We start from the raw sequence: 24,600 nt of genomic DNA on the forward strand, positions 1-24,600 counted from the left end.
TTATTTGGATTTTGTGACTAAAGTATTTAAATGTTAGTATTTCGTGTCAATTCATTAATCTCGTGGTTTGTAAGTTGGGGCAAATTTCCCATTATACAATGACCAGATTGAGTCGTTTACTTCATCCTTCTTCTCCTTTATTAAGGTTATTCGTCTCATTCTCTGTTCATCATTCTCCTTCTCTCGTAAGGTTTCCAAAACAACTTTCTCTCTCACCTTCTTCTTTCTTTAACCCCCACAGAACAAGAATTTGTACTAAAATGGAAGCCAAAGCTTCATCTCTTACTCAAACAATCATCTTACCTGATAAAAATGGCAGAGTTCCTATCGAGATTGTAGCTGCTCCTGGACTATCCGATGTCGATTTCAGGTAATTGAGCTTTTCTGAATCATCTTATCTTGATTGATTATTTTCATGAATTTTATTTGGCAATCTGAAGTAAGTAAGATTACTGACTATTGTGTTAATTGTTTGTTCGAATTCTTTAAATTAGGCTACTTAAGCTACACAATTTCTGCAAATTAGGGCTTCTATATTAGTCTTGTCTCATAATTCTTAGCCTTACCTCTTGAGCGAAGATGATCTTATCCGAGTTGAAAATTCTATACAGGGCAGCAATTGATTCCTCACTGTTCAAGCAGTGGCTAGAGAATATGCAAAGTGAAAATGGAATTTTAGTTCATGGAGATATGTCTTTGAAACGCGTACTTATTCAGGTAAAAAGGGAAAAAAAAACTGTATCATGTTCAAAGCATATGTTCAAAGTTCAAAACAAATGTTCTTCATTCTTTGACACAGGGGGTGGATATGTTTGGACCGCGGATTGGTTTTCTAAAGTTCAAAGCAGATGTTCTTCACCTTGACACAGGAAAAAAGGTATTTAATTAGTATCAAAGTTATACACACTTTCGTGTTCTATAATGTTCCCACTGGTAGTAATTTGAGAGACTTCCATAATTGCTTTATGTAAAAAAAGGAAGAAGTCCCGTTTACTGTTGTCTATAACCTTGTCGGAGTGTATAAAAGGAGAAACGCTTTGTGATTTCTTCTATAGGTATCACTTTAAGTAGTATGTTACTCTATGTCCTTCAAGTACGGATACCTGTAAATATTTCATTCAACTCAAGTAAGTTAAGAGATGTTTAGGTCCCAGGTATCGTATTTGCACGAGGGCCGGCTGTTGCAATTTTGATTCTTTTGGACTCTGGAGATGAAACCTATGTTGTACTTACAGAGCAGGTAATGCGTTGTATTTTTAGATTTTTGCCTTGTACTCTAGATATTTGCTCAATGTTCTATACCTTATAAGTGGTTAACTTTTAAGGAGTTATATGCGTATGTCAATCATTTAAATAATTAAAAACATATCTGTCCACTGAAGGTTAGGGTTCCTGTTGGAAAGCTTATTTTGGAATTGCCTGCTGGAATGTTGGACGATGACAAGGGTGATGTAATCGGAACAGCAGTTCGTGAGGTCTTCATCTCTCACTCTCTCATGCTCGGCATACTCATTTCCATTATAATATTGTTTATATTTCCTATTCCAGTTTGGTTATGACGTTGTGCCCGACTTCAGCTTAGGTTTTCTATATTTGTGCTTCTATGAGTATCCACACACACATTCAGAACTTGGAATTATGCATTTTTCATCAGCCAATTTGGTTGGAGAAAATGGCAATACCCTATCTGCTGCCTTAATTGCTAAAATTTTATCTGTATTATATCAAATTCACCAGGTGGATTTTGAGGTAGGAGTCCACTATCTCTTTTCCTGCATAACTTTTAGCCACTCTTTAGGGTCCTAGTATCTTTTAAAAATACAAACTACGTTGCTATGATTTTAACACTTCGCGAACTAATTTAGTAAAACATCAAAAGATATGCTACTTATTAGGTAAAAAACTTCAGCATATTACAATTCATATCTACATATTACAATCATCTGTGACATTTAGGTTCTGGTAGATGGCCGAGTCTGGATTATGGGTTCTCCCTTCTCATGTTTCTGAGCCAAAAATCAGCTATTTAAACATCACTTTTTTACACTTAAATGTAAAAGCCCCTCGACAAAGACAATCATGATTATTTTCAATTTAACAGACATAGATTTGACATGAGTATACACATATCCGAGTGTACTATATAATGAGATTGTGTGGCAGGTTGAAGAGGAGACAGGTATAAAACTCAAAATGGATGACATGGTTAACCTTACAGCCTTTCTAGATCCATCAACTGGCGGCAAAGTATTTCCCTCGCCAGTAAGTGTATTTTGATGTCTATAATCATCCCTACTTGTTCCAATAGGCCGAGAACATCAACTTTACTTTAATGTCCTTCTTACTTTGAGTATTTTTTAGCATTTTAAATTTTAGCTATCTACTTATCTACTTTACTTTTGTGGCCTTAGTTTTCATTTTGTTTTTTAACTGTTTAGGGTGGATGTGATGAGGAACTAAGCATGTTTATGTATAGAGGGAAAGTAGATAAGGAAGTTATAACAACACTTCATGGCAAAGAAACAGGTCTTCGAGATCATGGAGAGCTAATTAAGGTACGCATTGTTCCTTACAATAAGCTATGGCGTGTTACAGCTGATGCAAAGGTTCTTTCTGCGATTGCTCTTTATGAGATGGCCAAGAGAGATGGCCTTCTTCCCCATTAATGAAGCTCAACTCCTGGTATTTCTAGTTACTTTTCATTGTAATAAATAAACTAAATTCGTCTATTCATGCGCATTATGTACCTTTACTGATTAAATTAACGATATACCACCAGATCTACCTCTTCTATCTTTTTCGTATCTATTTAAGCTAGCCTCAAAATGAGGTAAAAGAAGCACTTAGAAATCATAAGATGGTGTGAATTTTATTATTTTATCTAAATACACTCCCTGAAGAAGACAGAAGGTTCCATGAATTTAAGAAACATATATATGAAGAGAGAGGTCTTCTATCTTGTTAGACTTGGGTTTTGTTTGAACTTCGTTTTGGGTGCCAATAAGGATCAAAATGAAGACCAACGGAAGATAGCAAGGGCAGTCCTCTCGATCCCTTGATTAAAATTCTCACTCTTTTGGCTCGAACAATGCCCCCTTGAAGCCTGTGAAGCCTCTTGTAACCCACAGTAGTTCCTTTCGCTATTTGTTTACCGTCGATGTAAATCTCATGCCTTTTAATCCTCTGCCCGAGCCCAATTGCTTCTTGAATTCTCACAACATTGAATTCCAACAGATTTTCTTTCGCTGTAATTTCAATCCAATGTGTGTCTTTCGGTTCATCCTCTGGTGCCCAATATGACCACATATGGTCATCATCAAGAACATTTTCGGGTCCATACTTTTTTTCTTCTTTTCCTCCTCTTTGGCTGCTGGTTTCTATGATGCTTCCTTCAGCCAAATTAACGGAAAAGACTCTATCAATTGCTTTTCGAAATTCTCCTAAACGATTGATATCATTCTCTGATATGAGCCCAGTTGTATTAGGAGGTACGTTTAGCAATAAAACACAATTTCTTCCTACTGAATGGTAATATATGTTGAGTAGTTCACTCAAGGATTTGGGTTTCTCAGATTTGTGCCAAAACCAACCAGGTCGGATGGACACGTCACATTCTGCAGGCACCCAATCGGTTCCTTTTGGATCACCTGAGTTTAGATAGCTGTACATGAAAATCAAAATCAAGATTTTTTAGTGGTTGTTATTGAATTAGAAATTGAAAGTGTATCAACTTCCATAAGAGTGGGTCAATATCCATGAGCTACTCTTTCTTACACCGCAATTACATCTATGGAACCTATACGTAGAAGGTCCATCCAGCCGGCTATTTTTGTTAGGATTGTCTGTCCCAACTTTGTCTCAACACTAGAAGTTCGGATAGGGATTCAGTCTTGCTGGAGCCAGGCCTGAACCTGATCCAGCCCTATTACTCAGAGTCGCTTGACAATTATCATATTTGATGTTTATTTTACCTGACAATGCTGCCTGCTCCAATTTTCAGCGAAGTTTGATTGATCGTCGACCAACATGTACTCCCTGCATATCCATTTTCACCTCCAACCCATCTAATATCAGGACCAGCATCAGAGAATATATTGATTGAACTTTGCAGTTCCTTCACTATTGAAAACCAATCTTTGAAATGATACGACATATTTGGTGCATTTGATCCTTTCGCCCCATCGAACCATATCTCTTGAACACTACCATATCTGTTCGAGAAGAAAAATCAAGTCAAAAACCAAATCTATATACTCATATATATATATATATATATATATATATATGTATATATATTCAGTTTGATTACCTAGTAAGCAACTCCTGCAACTGTGCTAAATAGTATTGATTGTATTCTAGTTCATGCCCATAAGTTTTCTCGTGCCGATCCCACGGTGATAGATAAAGACCAATATCGATTCCTCGAGTTTTTGCAGCATCGGCGAATTCTTTGACGGCATCTCCTTTACCATTTTTCCATGGACTACTAATAACAGAATGATCAGTATATTGAGAAGGCCATAAACAGAACCCATCATGATGTTTCGTGGTAAGAATAACAAGAGAAATTCCTAGATCAGAAGCAACATTAATCCATTGATTGGCATTTAGACTAGTTGGGTTGAAGATAGATGGGTCTTCATTACCAGTTCCCCATTCTGAATCACTGAAAGTATTAACTCCAAAATGGAAGAACATTATGATTTCTCTTTGTTGCCATTTTAGTTGACTTGCAGAAGGTAGAGGAAGGATTGGTAATGGTGGAGTAATAATCGACTCTGCCGATGCCCATCTTGGTTTCCCGAATTCGAACAGATGAAGAAACAGAAATAGTATACAGAACCAGAAGATCTTAACCATTGTAATAATAATAATAATTCTTGATCTTTATTCTTCTTGTTTGTTGTTTTTCTTCTACTTGTGATTAAATGTGAGAACTTCTTCTGCTTTTTTTGTTTTATTTTGGAATTTAGCTTCACATGAACCTTCTGCTGAAAGGGTAGTAATAATAGAATCTTTTGAGTGGGGAAAGCTAGCTAGCCAAGAAGGAAGAGAGATAATGGTGACATGAAAGCTTTTTATCTTGTAGACTTTTGATTGATTCTATGGTCCTTAGTATTTGTAGTGTAGTTTGATGGCAGTCTACTAGAGTTGGGAAAACTTGGTTTTCTGGATTTCTAGAGTGAGAAATCCTAGAGAGAGAGAGAGATAGTGGGAGTCTTGATGAAAAGGTTGGTGACATTTTTTAAAGTTGGTAACCTTTTTCTTGTATAAATTTTCTTACCATTTGGTTTGTGTTTGTAGAGTTTATGGGAACATTATTAAGAGGTTAGATATAATTTAAGGTTGAATTATCTGGAAGTTTGTGTTTTTAAGAGGTTATTACTCCCTCCGGCCCATTTTGTTTGGATGTTATTCCTTTTAAGGTAGTCCCAAAATGTTTGTCCACTTACTTGAAATAAGACTCATTTATTACTAGTTTTATTGATGTTTCCCAATCTACCGTTACTTTTTATATTAATAAAAAATTTCTATTAGTTCTACACTAGTTTCAATGTAGTTTTCATTGTAATACTCTAAAGTAAATATGGGTAATATAGAAAAATACATTTAGTTAGGAAGCAATAAATGAAAATCCTTAATAAGTTGGATCTCCCAAAAGGTCAAACAAAATGGGACGAAGGGAGTATATAAATATAAAATTAATTAAAAAATTTATATCTTTTCTAGATTATTACTTTTAAAAGATCAATGAAGATTTTCTCTCCAAGTTTATATTATATCTACTTTTAAGATTGGTTTTAATAAGGTCACATGTCAGAGGAAATCACGTTTAATGTTCACTATTTTTTTTGCAAGAGGACTACGATTTACTTACGTACGTCGTGATATATGACATTTGATACATCATAGAAATTATTAAGAGGTTAGATACATCATACGATATGGAAACCATGTCCTCAGCTTAAGAAATTAGGGTTATTACCCTAATGGCCCCTAACTTTGTGACCAGCTTCCCGCCTGGCCCCCACTTTACAATAAATACCCATATGGCCCCCTCTCGTTATAACACCATTACTCTCTCTCTTCCATTTCTTTTCTCTCTCCTCTAGTATGGTTTCTCTCTCTGCCACCTCGTTAAAATCAGCCACATCATCGTCTTCACCGGCAGCGTCGCCGACCGGCCAAATTTCTGGTCGGCGACCTTCAATTTTTTTTTTTCTCTCTCTCTTAAAAAAAAAATTCTATCATCTCTCTTTCTCTAAACTCCGGCGAAGGGAAACCTTCGCCGGAGCTAGGTTTGTTCATCACGAACAGACCAGATCAGGGTCTGTTTGTGATGTGGTATGTTCGTGATGAGCAGACCTGGGTCTGTTCATCACGGACAGACCCAGATCTGGGTATGTTCATCACGAACAGACCCTGATCTGGTCTGTTCGTGATGAACAGACCTAGCTCCGGCGAAGTTTCCTTCGCCGGAGTTTAGAGAGAGAGGTGAGAGAATTTTATTTTTTTTTTTTTTTTTAGAGAGAGAGAAAAAAAAAAGTTTGAAGGTCGCCGACCGGAAATTTGGCCGGCCGGCGACCCTGCCAGTGAAGACGATGATGTGGCTGGTTTTAACGAGGTGGCAGAGAGAGAAAACATGTTGGAGGAGAGAGAAATTAATGGAAGAGAGAGAGTAACGTGTTATAACGGAAGGGGGCGATATGAGTATTTCTTGTAAAGTAGGGGGCCAGGCGGGAAGCTGGTCACAAAATTGGGGGTCATTAGAGAAATAACCCAAGAAATTAAGGAAGAATTTACATGGCAATGCCGGAGCAGGGACTGAGTGATGATGTGTCATTAATCAGTACATCTTGGAGACATATAGAACGGTTGATTAATTAATCATAAGACTTTGTTGTGTTAATTAAATAATTTTCTTACCCCCATGCGTCTTGATAGTTTTATATAGGGGAATTATTATAAGAGGTTAGACCGTTTGGAGTTTGGACTTTGGATTCTGGAAACGAAAGTATTTACTTTTTCGAGGAAGAAGATTATCATTTAAAAATTATTTAAACAAAGATTAGTATTTTTTCCTGATTTTTCTAAGATCAAAGAAGATTTCCAGGAGCTCAAATATTTAAGAGTTTTGGCAGAAATTTATTAAGACCTCGTTGTGTTATTATAAGAGGTTAGACAGTCTGGATTCTGGAAGTGGAAGTATTTACTTTTCTCACGAACAAGATTATTATTTAAAAATATTTAAACAATGATTAGTATCTTTTCTTGGTTTTTCTAAGATCAATGAAGATTTTCAGGGCTCAAATACTTTCGGAGTTCTCATAGAAATTTATTACTGAGTGTTCAACATAATCTACGAGCACACTACACAACCGTGTGACTAAAAATTTGAGAGTGCGAAATTCTATTTAAAACATTTTCTTCGATACTATAAAGTGTAAAGTTATACGTAATGTAGTTAATGAAATTTCAAACGATTCAAATTAAACAATCAATTTAGCCTTGGATGAGTGTAAACAGTAATTTCCTTGTTCTTTGCTCCAAGTATATGGAAGCAGAATATAAAAGAACTTCAAATTTCTTCATTCCCAAATCTAGTGTAACTTTCTCAACAAAAAAAAAAAATCTAGTGTAACTAGATAATGCTGGATTTAAAAGTCGACAAATCCCAAATACTTTTCTTTTTTCGAGCCAATAACCTCTAAGGGTCAAATGGGTGGAGCCGTGCGGGTTAGCCCTAAACCGGGACATACATGGTAATTACCAGCCGGGACTGATCGCCACTCCCATCAACCCTTTCCCCTCTCCGGTGACTATCTCTTTCGTTGAACTCAACAAATCTCTGTCTCTGGGTAACTCTCTACTACTTTTAACCCTAAATTTAGTCCAACAAGCTAATCTCCTTTCCATAGTTTCTAATTCATCTACTAGGGTTTGCAAATGATAGCGTTTTGTAATCCATAGTTGTGTTCTCCCCTATTATTGTTTAGTATATGGTTTTGATTTAATAAAACCTAAATTAGGGCATATACACTTGATTCAGTTTAAACAGATTTGATATGGGTTGGTCAATTTCTAGGATCAGTTCTAGTTCTAGCCTTCTAGGGTTTTATTATGCAATTCAACCAAATTCATAATGTGGGCATCTCTCTTTAATTTGAACAACATCAAGCTTAGAATTATTAGTGTTTGGGGATTTATAGGAATCGTCTGCTGATTTTTTTTTTTTTCAAAATGAGTTTTTGGTGATTTGCTGGGTTTTCGATCACGAATTCTTGTATGATCCTTTAGAAAATAAAGAGAAAAAAAAAACCCTAGAAAGGAAGTGATTTTTCTTGCTCTTACATCTTCTCTCATTACTGTAAACAGTGAGGTAAACTAATTCGGCCATTCTGAGGGAATATTTGCAGACAAATAAAAGGTACTTTCTCGCTTCCCGATTCTTATTGCTAGTTCGTGCCAAAAAATTGTTTAAGTTTGATAGTTGTGATTCAATTTCCAAGCTGATATGCGCACACATTATATGTGATTTAGTGAAAACGACTTAGATATGTTATTCAACCCAAAGGTCATACTACATACATGATACATCTTCAAGATATATAGAAGTTCGAGTCGCCCTCTATATGTTCTCAGCTTTTTAGTAAACCTATTATGATTGAGTCAGCCAAGCGAACAAGTAAGGGAAATAGAGACCAAGTTAATGAAATGATATGCTTCATGTTTATTATAAACTGTTATTATGCAAGAGTATGAGCTGATAGTATAAGCATCAATACAACTATCTTGAAGTCTAGCGAGAAATCATATTAAATTATAGTGACGGTTTGTTCCTCTTTTTGCAGAATTACTATTCAAAAATCATATTAAATTATAGTGACGGTTTCTTCCCTTTTTGCAGAATTGCTAAGAACTTCTTTTTTTTTCGTATAGTTTTCGCGGAAGCACCTTAGTGTAATACTAGTACATACCATATAATTGTAGTTCTGTACCTGTTAACTTGTTCATTCAGTTTCAAATCTGAAATGATGATTACCGTTTCTCTACCGTAGCTTCGTCCGAGATGTGATAAGCTTATAGGTGTGTCTATGCAAACGTTGACTAACCGATCAACTAAACATGATTGTGTGTAGTGCTCTGAGTCAACAGGGAAGTGAAGTGTGATCGTGTATGTGTATGCCTTGTGGTTTAACTTGGCACAAGTTTGCAACTTCGGTTGATTAAGCTTAACATGAAATTCATTTCTCGTTGCATTTAAGATTACTTCTTGTCAAGGGGAGTGAATATAATTTTGTAAACTGTTCACCCGTCTCCCGTATGAGCTTTCGCTTGATGAATAACTGTAGTATGATAACTTTGATTCTGAATTAGATCACTTTCTTTTCTCTTTGAAATGGTGGATGAATGAGTTACATAAATAAAATTCCATTACATGTAACTCTGGAGCTTGGGATTTAGTTGTGTCATGTATGGATTTGGTTTATGTTCTTAACCTGATGGGGGTTCTTCTATTTTGGCAAGGAAAGATGGTTATCCCTCCTCCGGTTAGAGCACCAAGAATTACAAAGTTTCTCAAGCCATACGTCTTGAAGATGCATTTTACGAACAAATACGTGAGTGCTCAAGTAGTCCATTCACCAACGGCTACAGTAGCCTCCTCGGCAAGCTCACAGGAGAAGGTACTAAGGCCAACCATGGAAAATACCCGAGACGTTTCAGCTGCAGCAAAGATCGGAAAGATACTAGGTGAAAGACTCTTGGTCAAGGAAATCCCAGCTGTTTCAGTGTTCTTGAAGAGAGAACAAAAGTATCATGGCAAGGTTAGAGCTGTCATTGATTCATTGAGAGAAGCAGGAGTTAAGCTGCTTTGATTCTAGGTGATTACTCTTCTTTACTTCTTTAAATTCTGATTCTGCCCAAGTAGTAAGTTAACCTAGAGTGAGAAAATGTTTTTCTTGGAAGAATTTCGCTCTTGATTTGCTTTTGATTAAAGAATCTCTGCTAGATTTTCAAGCATGAACTACAGATAAGCAACTAGAGAAAGTTTTGCCAATGAGGATATGGTTGCCAAAGTATTTGAATTATTTTATTCTTACAGTCCTTTTACATCTCATGGCATGCATGTTTTATCTTGTACAATCTCACTACCTTCATTAGGTCACTCCCTCAGTTTTCTCTCCTTTATCTTCTTCTCTGCACCCATAGTACACACATATTTATTGTTTTACCGTCTCCTACCCTCTCCTCTGTGCTATCTCTCAAGTGAAACCCTCATTGAGGGTTTTATTCATCCGGCAAGCTTCCGAAGAAGTGTCTCCGATAACAGAGAGTAAAGCGAGGGAAAGAGAGAGAGATGGTGGTTAATGGTGGTCGGCAGCTGTGGTGGTAGTGGACGGTGTTAACGAAGATGAAGGTTGAGAAAGAAAGGGGTGTTTCTAAAAAAAGAAGAAAGATTAGGGAGTGTCGAAATGATTTCTCCTATATATTTTCGTCCTCATAGAGTTTGATGAATTACACGACATCCGTTCAAATTTTTCGGCCTTGATACGATTTCCTTTTCCCCGAATCATTGGCCAAACTTATACTAACTGATATATTTTGATTTTAGCTACAAATCTGTATTCTAGAATTCTGGTTTTGAGGTAGAGAATTATACAATTTCCAACTATGATCAATCTAATCAAGGAGTTGAAGATGAAGCTGCAGGGAATTTAAGAAGGAAGCCAACCTCCTGCTGTCTGATTTAAGCCATTCCCACCATATTTAAGAAAAATAGCATCAATTTTCAAGGGTATTAAGACTGAAAGAAGAACCATCATTAAATGTCTTCTGCCGGAAATGGAGAGAGAATGGGTATGGGGGTCTGTAGTACTACCAGTTACCACAAGAGTTTTGTCCATGTACTACTAAAGGGCATGTGAAGTGGGATCCATCTTTTTTTTTTTTTTTTTTTCTTTCTTCTTTAACAGTGACTTCTACCCATCAATCAATGTGTTAGAACCACCACACCTATTTGGTATGAACCCTAGCTATTTGGCTTTCACACTTCCACTCATTTTGTACCAGGCAATTATTTTCTAAAAGGAAAAGGTCGTAGGGACTGTCTGCCCTAAAGACCGACCATGTGCCCTAAAGATACATAATACGTCGTAATTTTCCTTTTTCACCTTTCATTGTATTGAGGATGCTCCTTCCAGAAACTCTTGGAGTTTTTTTTTTTTTTTTTTTGAGAAATCGACTACGTTGAATGTTAGATGATCTATTTTCACCTAACCCAAGTAAATTAACATAACAATTATGCTAGTATCTGTATCAATTGCTTCGAAAACTGTTTCATAAACTCTTTCAGTAAACATTATAATAGCAAATTGGATGATGTAGTCTGGGCACAAAAATGAAAACGAAATCTCATTTCTCTCTTTGTTATTTTAGAGATTTGTTGGATTTACGTATCTCCACGAGTGATGGAAATGAATAGTTAGACGATCTCGTGGTAGTAGTGTACCAGAAAATTTGTGGTAAAATCTAGGGTTATCATAAACCCATTTACCAAACAGATCCTTGCATCAATTTTAACACAATTTTCTCTAAAAATATCAAAACAAAGTGCAGCTTAAAAGTTAGACAAATGCTAAATGAAGCTGCATAATTGCTTCATAAAGCTATTTGCTAGACACAACCATTTATTTTTGATTAAATTGCTAAATAACACCAGAGATCGATTTATTGGTTTTATCTAGCAAATAATTTTTTGAAACTTAGATTGCAAAATACAACTATGTTAACTTCCCAAATGATTTAATAGACACAATTTTTTCCTTTATTAAATTATTAAACAAAAATAAAATTGATTGTATTAGTATTATCTAAAAAAAAAATAGTGTTATAGGTTTTAAAAAAATATACATTATTTTTATGTAACATGATTTTATGAAATATACATTATTAAGGTTTAAACTAAGCTTAAAAATATACATAGTGATTTTATGTAGTATGATTTTATGAATATCCTATGGGATTTTTTTTTTTTTTTGTTGAAAATATATCCGTTGGAATTTTTTTTGTTGAACAATATCCGTTGGAATTTTTTTTGAAAATATATATTTGTTTTTTTTTTGTTATTTGTTAATATTTGGTTAACTTCTTAGTTTAATGTTCGAATAAATTTTATGTATGAATAATTAATTATGGTAATAGAAATTTGAAATTTGAGAAAAAATTTGATTATATTTGATTTTTTTTCTTTTAGTGTTGGGTTTACCAATTTAAGACGAAATTCAATTAATTTTATTTAGTTATTTTGTTTAATAATTTTTTTAGAGTTGTGTATAGAATGGAGGAGAAATTCGGTTACACTTGATTTTTGGTGTTGGTGTTGTTTAGCAATTTAGGACAATATTTTTGTTAGTTTTATTTAGTTATTTTTGTCTAATAGTTGTCCTTAGCAAAACTAAAGTTGCATATAGTAGCATCCAAAAGTTAAGATGCATGTCTTGATTCACTCTTTTGGTCTTTTATTGCTTCTCTTTAGACACCATCAATTGGTGTTGGTGACGGGTTGTTATCTTTCTTTTGTTCTTATTCAAATCAAAACTAAATTTTCAATCTTATATAAAAAAAAGATGGGACACAAGTTTTAGATATATTCATTAAGTTAATGAGCAAATTGAGAGTGAAATTAAATTCGATTCCAACTTTAAGAGGGGAAAAAAAATTAACACCCAAAATTTAGGTAAAATAGTTGTTTAATCATCTATATAGTTATAATAAAAAACGGTTGTTATGACACTTTTTATTTCGAATAAGTGAAATACACAGCTATAACATCTTTTTCGTGGCGAAAGCTCCACGAGTCTCTTAAAAAGTCTCGACACTTACTAAGCTCGAACGTTTGCCTATAACGCAAAATTCGGACACTCTTGTGAGCGGTATGTAACTATCACAATAACGTAACAACTTCCCTTACATATAAGAAATATCTTTGGAGCACTTATACGGCGTAAATTGATCAGACGCGGAAGCCTGATTAATCTAGGATAAACCGCGTACCAAGAGAAGTCACATCGATAACCAAATTTGGGTCGAACTAGATTGGGTCTAATATGTACTAAATTGATCAAGAACCGGTTCTCTGTCGAACCAGAAATCCAATAACCCACAAACAGAGGCACTTATAACTATGTCCATTATCCATGTCTAATAACTACCCTCAACTGCAGAAACACCCATGAATTTATTGCAAACGGTTCAGTAAACAACCACCACCACCACCACCATTATTTCTACACCAATTTTTTTCTAAAATTTCAAGATCAAGAAAGTTAGAAGAACCCATTTTCATTTTGTTCTTGATCTTCTTATGTTCATTCACTAAGTGTTGTGAAAAAAATGAGAGGAGATTCAGTAAAATGGTTGTTGGTTCTAATTTTCATATGTAATCTAACAGCATGTACTATTTCTACAACTTCATCTTTGAGAAAAACCTATATTGTTCATATGGACAATACTGAAATACCTAAATCCTATACTGATGATAATCTCCAATGGTGGTACTCAAATGTACTAAAAGCAGTAGTTAATAAACTCAAAATAACAGATGAAGGATATGAAGGTGAAGATGATTTCGACAGGATAATTTATACGTACCAGACCGCTTTTCATGGGTTTGCTGCAAAACTCGACGAAAACGAAGCGAAGAAGCTCGAAGAACAACAAGGTGTTGTAGCAGTTCATCCAGATTCAAAACTTCAACTTCATACAACGAGGAGCCCGGAGTTTCTCGGGCTTCACCCGGAGGACAGCACGAGTGTTTGGGCTGAGAGTCTCTCTGATCACGACGTTGTTGTTGGTGTACTTGACACCGGGATATGGCCCGAGAGTCAAAGCTTTAACGATACAGGAATGACTCCGGTTCCTACCCATTGGAAAGGAGCTTGTGAAACTGGTAGAGGATTCACTAGAAGAAACTGTAATAGAAAAATCATAGGTGCCCGAATGTTTTATCGAGGTTATGAAGCTACTTCGGGTAAGATCAATGAGCGAGACGAGTATAAATCGCCAAGAGATCAAGACGGACATGGAACTCATACTGCATCTACTGTTGCTGGTGTACCTGTGAAAGGCGCAAACCTTCTTGGATATGCTACTGGAACGGCCCGAGGAATGGCCCCTGGAGCTAGACTTGCCATTTATAAAGTTTGCTGGTCTGGTGGATGTTTCAGTTCCGATATCCTTTCTGCAGTTGATCAAGCTGTAGCGGATGGAGTTAATGTGTTATCGATCTCTCTTGGTGGTGGGATTTCTTCGTATTATCGTGATAGTTTATCAGTGGCAGCTTTTGGTGCAATGGAGAATGGTGTCTTTGTTTCTTGTTCAGCTGGAAATGCTGGACCAGATCCGGTAAGTTTAACAAATGTATCTCCGTGGATAACCACAGTTGGTGCTAGCACCATGGATAGGGATTTTCCGTCGACTATAAAGCTAGGAACGGGTCGGTTTTACTCCGGCGTTTCACTCTATAAAGGAAGGATGAACCTGTCAACAGAAAAACAGTACCCATTAGTCTATATGGGTCGAAACTCATCAAATAATCTTGATCCAAGTTCTTTATGTCTTGATGGAACTTTAGATCGACATACCGTTGCTGGAAAGATCGTAATTTGCGACCGTGGGATTAGCCCAAGAGTTCAGAAAGGTCAAGTTGTGAAAGATGCAGGAGGAGTTGGTATGATCTTAACGAATACGGCTGCCAGCGGAGAGGAGCTTGTTGCCGATTGTCACCTTCTTCCGGCAGTTGCAGTTGGAGCTACAGCTGGAAAAGCAATCAAAAGCTATGCACTCACAAACCGGAAACCAACTGCAACTCTTTCATTCCACGGAACCAAGTTGGGTATCCGACCTTCTCCTGTCGTCGCTTCATTTTCGTCTAGAGGACCGAACTTTCTTACCCTAGAAATTCTGAAACCCGATGTGATCGCCCCAGGAGTAAACATTCTGGCTGCATGGTCAGGTAAACTCGGACCGTCTAGTTTACCGACTGATAACCGAAGAGTGAAATTCAATATCTTGTCTGGGACTTCTATGTCATGCCCTCATGTCAGTGGAGTTGCAGCTCTACTCAAGGCTAGAAACCCAGACTGGAGTCCAGCTGCTATAAAATCAGCTCTAATGACGACAGCTTATGTTCATGACAACACGAAAAACCCTCTGAAAGATAATTCAGATGATGCACCTTCAACACCATTTGATCATGGAGCTGGTCATATAAATCCATCTAGAGCTCTTGACCCTGGACTAGTTTATGACTTGGGTGCTCAAGATTACTTCGAATTCCTCTGCACACAGATGCTAACTCCACCACAGCTCAAAGCTTTCACAAAATCATCAAACCACTCTTGCCGACATGTTCTTGCTAACCCAGGTGACCTAAACTATCCAGCCATATCTGCTGTTTTCCCCGACCGATCTTCTTCTTCTGTATTGACTCAGCATAGAACTGTAACAAACGTCGGCTCTTCTACTTCAAAGTACATTTCCAGAGTTTCACCGTTTAAAGGTGTTTCAGTTTCTGTTGAGCCGAAAATTCTGCACTTTACAAGCAAAAACCAGAAGTTATCATACAAGATCACATTTACTACAAAAACTCCTCAGCCATTGCCGGAATTCGGAGCTTTGATATGGAATGATGGAAAGCACAGAGTTAGAAGTCCAATTGTACTCACATGGTTAGCACCACTTTAAGTTATCATAAGTACTTTAAACTTATAACTACAATGGAAAATGTAGAAGGCTCTTGCCATGAGATTTTTCAATCACAATAACGGTTGCTTTAGGTTCTGGCTCACTCATATTATATCTCCTTGTGTCTCTGATTATCGATCTTGGCCATTTTGAAGATGAATGAATAAAATGCTTCAATTTCAAAAGTAAAACAATCGCAAATTCTTTTCTTTTGGAAAATCACGACATTACATTGGATTACACGTATAGACGACATTATATCATATGACACTGATACATCAGTAGGATGAAAAGGGAGCTCATAAAGACCATGAAAACAAACCGGAAAGACCATCAAGAACTACCGTTACTTTATTTAATACGTATAGATCTTAATTACATGAGAGAATATTCTAGAGAGTAAATTGCGGCTCCCGAGACTTAAACTCATGACCTCTCAGTATTTTAGAGGGATGCAAAACCACAGACTTTGGTAGTGTTACTTGCTTCCCATATGGTAGTACCATCACATGCACAGAGCTTTTTAGATTTCTCACCAACTCCTGCACATCTAGCAATAACTGCAGCAGCGATCCCTGAGTCCGATCTATCTTCAGTTTCATACACAGTAATAGAACGGCCTATGAGATCAGCAACTCTAAGCATCTTTTTGAGGCCTGAGAAAGCGGCTTCCCCGTTCTCGTTAACTTCTAATATTCCGAGATTGCCGACTGGCTAATCAAGATAAATGAAATCACTTAAGAAAGAATTCTGTAATACCCATGAAAGTTTGTCAAGAAATAATGTTAAGAGAATTAATGCACATGAAGGCAAACCTGTTTAGTGACTTTTGTGGGATTAAACACTTCCCCAGTACTTGCTGCTCCACTGGTTAGATCTCCGAACTCGTTTATAGACCATCCGTGTTTCCCAGGCGACAATTCACTGAAGTTGGCCTCGACTCTTGCCATTTCCATGTTCACTTGGGTCAAGCGAACGACACCAAATATATCAGGACCTTTGAACTCCGCAACAGCAGCCGAAACTACAAAATCTGGAAACGGACGACAAATTTCTTAGACTGTCAACAAAGTAATACTTCAACAAAAATTGAAGAAACAGCAAAAAGGGTCAACCTTCTGGAGCACCTTGCGCAATTAACCGAGCGTTCTTGCCCGTCTGTTCCAAAGCATCGGTCATTGCGTTCAGCGGAGAAAAACCAAGAATCCTTATAACTTGATTACACAAATCCACATCGACTTCTTTAACACCTGACAAAACAACAACAACAACAACAATTAACATATCTGCTCAATTGTACATGAAAGTAGTCCCAAAGTAGAAGCACATATTGTTTACTATATTTAGGTGATCATTTTTTTTTCTTCTCATGTTCTGGATCTGACTCCTGTGACTCGGATTTACCAAAAAATCAACTCGAATTAGCTATTCTCACCAATCTGACAAAAACAAGCATCTCGAGTCACATTCCAAATCTGACGTAAAGAAAAAAACAATCACCGATGAGTGAATAGGCTACAATTAACCAATTGCCGATGAGTGAATAGGCTACAAATATTATTTTTGGTCTTGAGAGTACTCCTTGATGACGTGGCACTATTCTCATACATTCTTTGGAGCAAGTGTTTTGTGGGGTGACATATGAGGCATGTATGACTCTGGAACCTATCACTTGTGGGTCTAACACTGCTATCATGTTAAAATTGTGGACATCTAACTCAAAAATCAATTACCAATAAGTGAAGAGTCTCCAAATATGATTATTCTTGGTTAAGAGATTTCTAATTCCCGACGTGGGACTATTCACACACTCACCATCAACAGTCAGTAACTTATCCTTCACGGTAGTAACGCAATCATCACATTTCATATCCACCATGAACTCTGTCTGCAAAGAAACTAAAATCATCAAATTTTTTTAAACTGAAAAAAATCATTAACATCTAATTTCACGCCAAATTATTTAGCAACGTGATAAACTCGTATTTCATATTCGTCTGAAATAGTTGATTCAGGTTATACCTAGCTAGTTTCACGCTCAATTTTTTGGCGACCCATCACCTTCGTATTTAAATTCGTGTGGATGGTTAAATTGGGTCTTTGTGGAGTATTTAAAAAAAAATCATATTTGTCCACCACTTTTTTATTTAGAAATGTTTAAAAAAAAAAAAAAAAAAGTCTTTATAGGCCAAGATATCTTATATGATAGCCGTGCCACCTAATGTACTAATAAATATCAGACTCTAATGTTAAAAGAAAATGACAATTGAGATCAAGAAAAAACAACTTATTAAATTAAAAATGAGATAAACCTGGGCCATGATGGTTGAATCCATTTGAAGAGAGGAGGATGGAGGAGGAGGAGAGAAGTTGTTGGAGAAGGCAAAGAGGCCGGTTCTTGTAAGGATAAATAATGATGGAGAAGAGAAGAAGGGGAGGAATGGAGTTTTAGAAGATAGAGAAAGTGATTTAGGTCGATAATTAGAAGAAGAATAAGAGAGAGAAGTGGGTGAAATAGTAGTAGGTGAGGGAAGTACAATAGTGGAGATGGAAGTTGAAGTGAACATCTTCTCTCTTTTGGTTCCTAATTTGGAAAATCAATTTTGTTTTATGAGAATGTACATATGTATGTGTACTACTTTTTTTTTTTGTTGTTGAAAATGTATGTGTACTACTTAGGTACTGGATAGTAATTTAGTACTTTTTTGTACTTCATATGAAGATGGTTATTTAGCCTATTGTAAATGAAAGTTAGAACATGTGTAAAGATACTTTTTGTTGCTCGAGATGACAACATTAGGACATAAAGTGGCATCATATGGGTGTGGTGGCACCCATACCAGGGTAAATGGCGACATATTGGAGTAACAAATTTGAGGCGGCTTCTTCTCATGTGAGTATATACTCATTCGAGTGAGACACTTCATTATGTTGAGGTGTTCATTTCATTTAAGGCAGCGCCGTGGGTGAGAGGGTGAGAACGGTGCAACATCACGACCCCCCTCTCGGTAAGGGCCCCTTTTCTGAAAAATTTACACGAAGGAAATACTTATAATTTAAAGACCACTCTAAACATACAGAGAAGATACCTCGGCTGGTGTGCTACCCGTATTCGACCACAAAAATTGCAGTTTCAAAATCCAACAAACAACTTTCAAAAAAAATTTCGTTTTTCTGGAGCATGGAGACTTGATGTTATTTTTATTTTAGGCACTCTAAGGCCCAATGTTATTTTTGTTTTGTAGGTAGACCTGATTTAGGCTAAATGGTAGATAATGTAAAGTTATTTTTTTGTAAGTTGGCAGGAGAGACTTCTAAGTAACAAGGGGTCTCGATTAAAATTTTGCATCAGACCTCTAAATTCTCAGGCACGCCACTGATTTAGGTGTCTTCAAGTGAGACTCTCATATGACAAATGTCAATTCCATAAAGAGACACCCTAATCATACAATGACATTTCAATAGGTGAGGTGTTAACATAATCGGTCTCCATCAATTACTGTATTTTCTTAGGGTATGTTGATGGTGTGAAGGAAGAAGACAAAGTACATGCAAGTTCAGGCGAGCCTACTCACTTATGGTTTAGTCATACCACAACGTTATGAGTGGATTTTGATCTACATTAACAAAGGAAGAAGTGAAAGTTTTGCAAGAAAGACATGGATTCAGAACAGCCCCAACCCGACCCAATTTCTAAACTACACACTAGCCCATAAACTAATGGTGTGTTTGGTTGCAGGATTCCTAAGTAGGATTCCTATTAAAAGTGGGATTTGGTAGGAATCATGAATCCTCGGTCTGTTTGGCTACCAAGAATCCTAGGACTCTTGAATCCTAAGGATTCCTAATTCCAAAATTTGTATTGGACCAAAATCCCACCCTACCCCGTAGGATTTGTTAGGATTTTGGATTAATGAATCTAAATGTCAAACTTAAAAATCAATAAAAAAATATTTCCTTCTACAAAATCATTATTTTTTCCCAAAATAATTATTCTTTTCAAAAATCATATTTTTTCTAAAGACGTTTAAAAATACTCAAATAATAATAAATCATAGGATTCTTAGTTGCCAAAACAAGCCAAAAGATATTACTTGGATTCATGAATCCGTGGAATCATGAATCCCAAGGAATCATGAATTCGCGGATTCATGATTCCGCCATCCAAACACTTAATTTCTTTTTTTGTGGAAACTACACTTAATTTCTTAGGTTTACATCATCAATTCTGAGTGTTGTAATGAGTCAAATTTCGGTAAGGCAGTTATTATTATAGTTTCGGGTGGAGGAGTTTTGCCTACTCGTTAAGCCATGAAGGAACACCTCCATCTCCTACCAAATGTAAAAGGAAATGTGAACCTGTCGACGTAACACATTGACAAACTAATACTCCAATAGGTGCAGGGCTCGTTTAATAATGGTGCGAAAACAGGGCAAGTAGTGGACGAAGATGGGCATGGAATACACTGCTTGCACTGCAACTGGAAGATTTTTTGTACAAGAAAATGCTAGTGTTCTAGTCTACTAGAAAATGCTAACGGGACTCAGTTGGAATTGCACATTATGCACATTTGGCAAGGTTTGTTTGGGAGACTAACTATTATGTCGGCTGATATATTAGCCGGACTTTGATAGTGCGGTCGAAGATGGTGTTGCCGTGTTGGTCATGGTCATGTTCATGGTGTTAGAATAATATATGTAATAGTTAGGGGTTGTTTAGTAACTTGCCCTTTAAAGGCCTTTTAGTCTTTTATCATTAGTATATATTTGTTAAGTTGTAACCCTAGTTCAAATATTGAATGAGATTCATAGCCTCCGCAATGTTTCTCCTCCTCCTTCTTCTCTATGATTATTGTTATTAATTTTCACATGGCATCAGAGCATGGTTCATGAAGTTTTTCTATGGTTTGAGTTAGAAGAGGGGACAAGATGAAGGTGGTTTTGTTTTGTTTTTGATATTGGTAGTTTTGCTAGTAGGATTTGTTGGTAGTTTGATTTTTGTTGTTAGTTTTTTTTGAAAATTTTAATTTGGGTCTTGAAGAGTTAGATTTGTTGGTAGCTTTAAAAAATTTTGATGGGAAGTTTGAAAGGATGTCTGACTCTTTTCTTGAGCGGCATTATAGGTTAGTTGGTCTGGTTGGTTCTAAAGGGGGTCAAGTTTCCTTTAGTAGTTTTAGAAATTGCATAAGGTGGTACAAGGAGAATAAGGTTTGGTTGGGATGGTGAAGTGGCGGTTTTGTGGGATTTGAGAAAGTGGTTTAGGCGTTTTTGATTTTGGGATTGGATGGATTTGATTTGGTGGGTTAAAGGAAGAGGTGGCTTTGACGAGTTGGATAGATGGTTTTAGTTTGGGCATTAAAGGTGGTTTAGAGAAGAAGGTGAATGTGTGGTTTTACAGTTTGGAACTTTGGTAGTTTTTTTTTTTTGTTTAAAAGGTGGTTTATGAAGGGACTTAAAGAAAGTGGGTCTGTTAGGTGGTTTTGTTGGATTTAGGAAGCGGTTTTTATTTGAGTTGTTTGTGTATTAGAAAGGACTTAGATTGATTGTGTTTTTTTTTGGTGGATTTGGTTTGGGAAGGAAGTGGCGGTATTGTTGAGATACCAGGAGAGTTTGCATATTAAATAGGTGGTTTTTGTTGGAGTTCTAAAATGGAGGTGGTATTTTGATGGGTAGTTTTGTGAAATATGGTTTGCGAGGATTTATTGGCTGGAAAACTCTTTTACTCAAGGGGCTGCTGTTTGGCGGAGGCAAAAAAAAAAAAAAAATTTCTTTAAGGGACTGTTTGGCTATCTGGTATTGTTATTTATTTTGCACTTCTTTTTCGTATTTCTTTAGCTAGTTTGTTTGGTGTTGTCTTGGGTTTTGAGGGTAAAAAAAAAATTGTTTTAGTTTGGGTATTAGTTTCGTGTCTTCATGGGATTTTTGAATGTAAAAGAAGGTGGAATGGTATTGAATGGTAATATTGAGTAGGGGTGGTAATCGGACGGGCTCGGTCGGACTCGGGCTACCAAGTGTCGGGCTCGGGCGGATCGGGCTCGGATAAGCCGAGCCCGAGGTAGTGAGCCGGGCGGATCGTGCCGGGCGTATCAAAGACTTGAAGTGCCCGTAGCCCGTCCGAGCCCGACTACCCGAACGGGTTTCAACGGGCTCGGGTCAGGCGGGCTCGGGTTTTTGAGATTTTTTTTTTTTTTGAAGATTTTTTTATTAATTAACCTAACTATTTCTGAAACCCTAGATTCCCACCCCTAGAAAAATGTATTATATTATTACCACTATCAAGCCATTTTTGAATACTAGATTGATCATAAGCAACTCCATTACATAGACTAACCGGAGATATCATCAGGTTCAACAACTAAAAAAAAAAAACAGAAGATATCATCACGCCTAAAGAGATCGGCCATTTCAAGATACTCGGAAAGGTGATGAATAAGTCATTCCCCATCAATATCATCATCAGCTTCATCATCATCATCATCAGACCCATCCCCATCAAGAAGAAAACGAAGAAGAAGAAGAAGATCTAACTCATCAACACCCACATTTTCACCTTCATCAACAAGAACAAGGATTTCATGGATTTTATCAACTTCATCAACCAACATCACTAAATGGTGTTGAATAGATGAGAAGGGGAGAGAGAGTAGAGAGAGGAGGCGGCTAAGAGAGAGAGGCAGAGAGAGAAAGTTAGGTTGATATTAGGGTTTCTTTGTTGAAGAGAGGAGGGTTTTTATAATAGATTTGGGCGGGTTGACGCGGGCGGGTTGACGCGGGCGGGTTCTCGCGGGCGAGTTGACGCGGGCGGGTTGATGCAGGCGGGTGGCGGACGGACCTAACGGGTCGGGACTCGGAATTGAGGGTATGTCCGAGTCCCGGCCCAATAAGCCCTAGCCATCGGGCCGGGTATGCCCGGCTCGGGTAGGACTCGGGCTGCGGGTCAAAACGGTCCGGGCCGGACCCCGGGTTCCCGGACCGTTTTCCCAGCCCTAATATTGAGTGACTTCGGCGGTTTAAAATTATTGGCCGTATTGAAATTGAATGGTGTAGGAGGTATTGAATGATAGTTTTGGTTGAGATTTGGTTTGAGTGGTTTTTGGGTAAGTTGGTTTTGGAATTTGGAGGAGGTGGTGTTACTGAAATATATGAAAGTGGTTTTGGATTTGATATTGAATTGGTTGGCAGAGAATTTGTTGACAGTATTGCATTTGGATTGTGGACAGTATTGCATTTGAATGTTTGCAATATTGCATTTGCATCTTCTTCCTTCTCCTTTGGGCAATATTGCATTTGCATCTTCTTCTTCCTTTGGGCAATATTGCATTTGCATCTTCTTCCTTCTTTGGACAATATTGCATTTGCATCTTCTTCCTCCTTTGGGCAATATTGCATTTGAATCTTCTTCCTTCTTTGGGCAATATTGTATTGCATCTTCTTCCTCCTTTGGGCAATCTTGCATTTGCATCTTCTTCTCTCCAACGATTGCATCTTCTCCGTTTGCAGTTTGGCAGTAATTTGCAATATTGAATTTTGGTTCGTAGTATCGGATTTTGGTTTTGCAGTATTGGATTTTGGTTGGCAACATCGAGTTTTTGGATTTTGGTTGGCAACATCGAGTTTTTGGATTTTGGTTGGCAGTATCGGATATTGGATTTTGGTGGGCAGTTTTTGGATTTTGGTGGGCAGTTTTTGGATTTTGGTTGACAGTATCGGATATTGGATTTTGGTTTAGCAGTTTTGCAGTATTTGATTTAGCAGTGACTTGTTCACCAAGTCACACTCGGTTCCACGCTTTCGTTGCTTAGTTAGCAAACTCTCGATACTTTTCAAAATCGCATCGTGAGTTTGAGGGAGGGTGTTAGAATAATATATGTAATAGTTAGGGGTTGTTTAGTAATTTGCCCTTTAAAGGCCTTTTAGTCTTTTATCATTAGTATATATATATATCTTTTTTTTTTTTTTTGAAGCCAAGGGAACCATTTCCATTAATAAGTGATAAAATCACATTGTTTACATGGATGATACATCATTTATTTCTCTCCTCTGAAAACTTCATGAGAGTTACATACCTTTAAATGCAAAGTGTCTCATGAAGAGAAAGAAATGGGACTAGACACTGACTCAAAACAAAAGACCCTAAAGGCCGACAAAAGATCATTTATTTGTTAAGTTGTAACCCTAGTTCAAATATTGAATGAGATTCATAGCCTCCGCAATGTTTCTCCTCCTCCTTCTTCTCTATGATTATTGTTATTAATTTTCACACATGGCATCAGAAATGTGAGAAAGAAGTTAAAATTTCACCTGAGTCGTGATGCTTGACTCATCCCAATAACTAATTTATACTGATTTTTAGTCTAACTAAATTAATTAGACTAATCAGATTTATATGATCCCAAACCAAAACATGAAAAATTTTAAGTGTGAAATAAGGGTTCCTTTTGAGGGTGGGGTTGTGTCACATGAAACTGTTCACGTGTGTTTCCACTACTTTATTTATTCATTGGAACAAAAATATCACCTGCCGACATTACACCAACTTTGCCTCCTCTCTATCTCCCTCTCTAGGCCTCAACACTGAGTCCAAATAATCAAGTTAATTTTATTTAATTGATGATAAAGATATTATTTGTTGTTCGATAAGCGTATGTATCGACCGACATATTTCATTTATCGATAGAATATAATTTTATTGATTTTTTTTTTGAAGTGGATAATTTTATTGATTCACTGTGATATTACAAAATAAGTTACCACCATATTTTTTTTTTCCTTTTTTTGCAAAAACTACCATACTCCTGTGCTACTCTACAAAATATGATCATCCAGTGACGTATTTTATGTTATTTTATGTGC

At 36.8% G+C, this 24,600-nt stretch overlaps 5 protein-coding genes and 1 long non-coding RNA gene across 8 annotated transcripts; 4 read left to right on the forward strand and 2 right to left on the reverse strand.

Moving 5' to 3' along the window:
• Positions 1 to 19: 19 nt before the first annotated feature.
• On the forward strand, positions 20 to 2,791 carry NUDX14 (nudix hydrolase homolog 14). Its single transcript, XM_086648293.1, has 7 exons — positions 20 to 370; positions 612 to 717; positions 800 to 877; positions 1,148 to 1,240; positions 1,383 to 1,475; positions 2,164 to 2,262; positions 2,439 to 2,791. The coding sequence occupies exons 1-7, from the start codon at positions 99 to 101 to the stop codon at positions 2,664 to 2,666; spliced, it is 969 nt and encodes a 322-aa protein (XP_086504419.1). The 5' UTR covers positions 20 to 98; the 3' UTR covers positions 2,667 to 2,791.
• A 52-nt stretch (positions 2,792 to 2,843) lies between these two features.
• LOC147535178 (alpha-L-fucosidase 1-like) lies at positions 2,844 to 5,240 on the reverse strand. The gene is made up of 3 exons (XM_086648292.1): positions 4,310 to 5,240; positions 3,972 to 4,211; positions 2,844 to 3,661 (listed from the first exon to the last, which is right to left on the reverse strand). The coding sequence occupies exons 1-3, from the start codon at positions 4,858 to 4,860 to the stop codon at positions 2,962 to 2,964; spliced, it is 1,491 nt and encodes a 496-aa protein (XP_086504418.1). The 5' UTR covers positions 4,861 to 5,240; the 3' UTR covers positions 2,844 to 2,961.
• A 2,393-nt stretch (positions 5,241 to 7,633) lies between these two features.
• Positions 7,634 to 11,030, forward strand: LOC147535179 (uncharacterized). Of its 3 annotated transcripts, XM_086646559.1 has the most exons (4): positions 7,634 to 7,859; positions 8,377 to 8,428; positions 9,534 to 9,884; positions 10,616 to 11,030. In XM_086646559.1, exon 3 carries the CDS (start codon positions 9,534 to 9,536, stop codon positions 9,876 to 9,878), a length of 345 nt encoding a protein of 114 aa, XP_086502685.1. In that variant the 5' UTR covers positions 7,634 to 7,859; positions 8,377 to 8,428; the 3' UTR covers positions 9,879 to 9,884; positions 10,616 to 11,030. The 3 variants fall into 3 exon arrangements, with proteins under 3 accessions (XP_086502685.1, XP_086502687.1, XP_086502684.1); XM_086646561.1 differs by lacking the exon at positions 10,616 to 11,030 and having other exon boundaries at positions 9,529 to 10,096; XM_086646558.1 differs by lacking the exon at positions 10,616 to 11,030 and having other exon boundaries at positions 9,534 to 10,096.
• Positions 11,031 to 13,318: 2,288 nt separating this feature from the next.
• SBT1.3 (subtilase 1.3) lies at positions 13,319 to 15,932 on the forward strand. Its single transcript, XM_086646556.1, has one exon. The coding sequence runs from the start codon at positions 13,396 to 13,398 to the stop codon at positions 15,745 to 15,747; it is 2,352 nt and encodes a 783-aa protein (XP_086502682.1). The 5' UTR covers positions 13,319 to 13,395; the 3' UTR covers positions 15,748 to 15,932.
• A 1-nt stretch (position 15,933) lies between these two features.
• Positions 15,934 to 18,379, reverse strand: LOC147535181 (copper chaperone for superoxide dismutase, chloroplastic-like). The gene is made up of 5 exons (XM_086646557.1): positions 18,060 to 18,379; positions 17,563 to 17,635; positions 16,863 to 16,997; positions 16,563 to 16,780; positions 15,934 to 16,461 (listed from the first exon to the last, which is right to left on the reverse strand). Exons 1-5 carry the CDS (start codon positions 18,312 to 18,314, stop codon positions 16,192 to 16,194), a joined length of 951 nt encoding a protein of 316 aa, XP_086502683.1. The 5' UTR covers positions 18,315 to 18,379; the 3' UTR covers positions 15,934 to 16,191.
• Positions 18,380 to 20,537: 2,158 nt separating this feature from the next.
• On the forward strand, positions 20,538 to 23,956 carry LOC147535182 (uncharacterized). Its single transcript, XR_015228309.1, has 4 exons — positions 20,538 to 21,703; positions 22,732 to 23,254; positions 23,410 to 23,677; positions 23,898 to 23,956. It is a non-coding gene; the product is annotated as an uncharacterized LOC147535182 (long non-coding RNA).
• Positions 23,957 to 24,600: the final 644 nt, after the last annotated feature.

This window comes from Eschscholzia californica, unplaced genomic scaffold (genome assembly GCF_041429995.1).
Source record: "Eschscholzia californica isolate CP2 unplaced genomic scaffold, dmEscCali1.0.p SCAF_6, whole genome shotgun sequence".
Taxonomy (NCBI): domain Eukaryota; kingdom Viridiplantae; phylum Streptophyta; class Magnoliopsida; order Ranunculales; family Papaveraceae; genus Eschscholzia; species Eschscholzia californica.

Excerpts from the sequence above, each read along its gene's own strand:
- SBT1.3 (XM_086646556.1), top strand. The coding sequence starts at position 13,396 with ATGAGAGGAGATTCAGTAAAATGGTTGTTGGTTCTAATTTTCATATGT.
- NUDX14 (XM_086648293.1), top strand. The coding sequence starts at position 99 with ATGACCAGATTGAGTCGTTTACTTCATCCTTCTTCTCCTTTATTAAGG. Across the intron at positions 718-799 it reads TGAAACGCGTACTTATTCAG|GGGGTGGATATGTTTGGACC; the intron begins GTAAAAAGGGAA and ends TCTTTGACACAG. Across the intron at positions 1,476-2,163 it reads TCGGAACAGCAGTTCGTGAG|GTTGAAGAGGAGACAGGTAT; the intron begins GTCTTCATCTCT and ends ATTGTGTGGCAG.
- LOC147535181 (XM_086646557.1), bottom strand. The coding sequence starts at position 18,314 with ATGTTCACTTCAACTTCCATCTCCACTATTGTACTTCCCTCACCTACT. Across the intron at positions 17,636-18,059 it reads ATTCAACCATCATGGCCCAG|ACAGAGTTCATGGTGGATAT; the intron begins GTTTATCTCATT and ends GTTTCTTTGCAG. Across the intron at positions 16,998-17,562 it reads TAAGTTACTGACTGTTGATG|GTGTTAAAGAAGTCGATGTG; the intron begins GTGAGTGTGTGA and ends TTGTTTTGTCAG.
- LOC147535178 (XM_086648292.1), bottom strand. The coding sequence starts at position 4,860 with ATGGTTAAGATCTTCTGGTTCTGTATACTATTTCTGTTTCTTCATCTG. Across the intron at positions 4,212-4,309 it reads TTGCAGGAGTTGCTTACTAG|ATATGGTAGTGTTCAAGAGA; the intron begins GTAATCAAACTG and ends CTTCTCGAACAG. Across the intron at positions 3,662-3,971 it reads GGAGCAGGCAGCATTGTCAG|CTATCTAAACTCAGGTGATC; the intron begins GTAAAATAAACA and ends TTTCATGTACAG.
- LOC147535179 (XM_086646559.1), top strand. The coding sequence starts at position 9,534 with ATGGTTATCCCTCCTCCGGTTAGAGCACCAAGAATTACAAAGTTTCTC.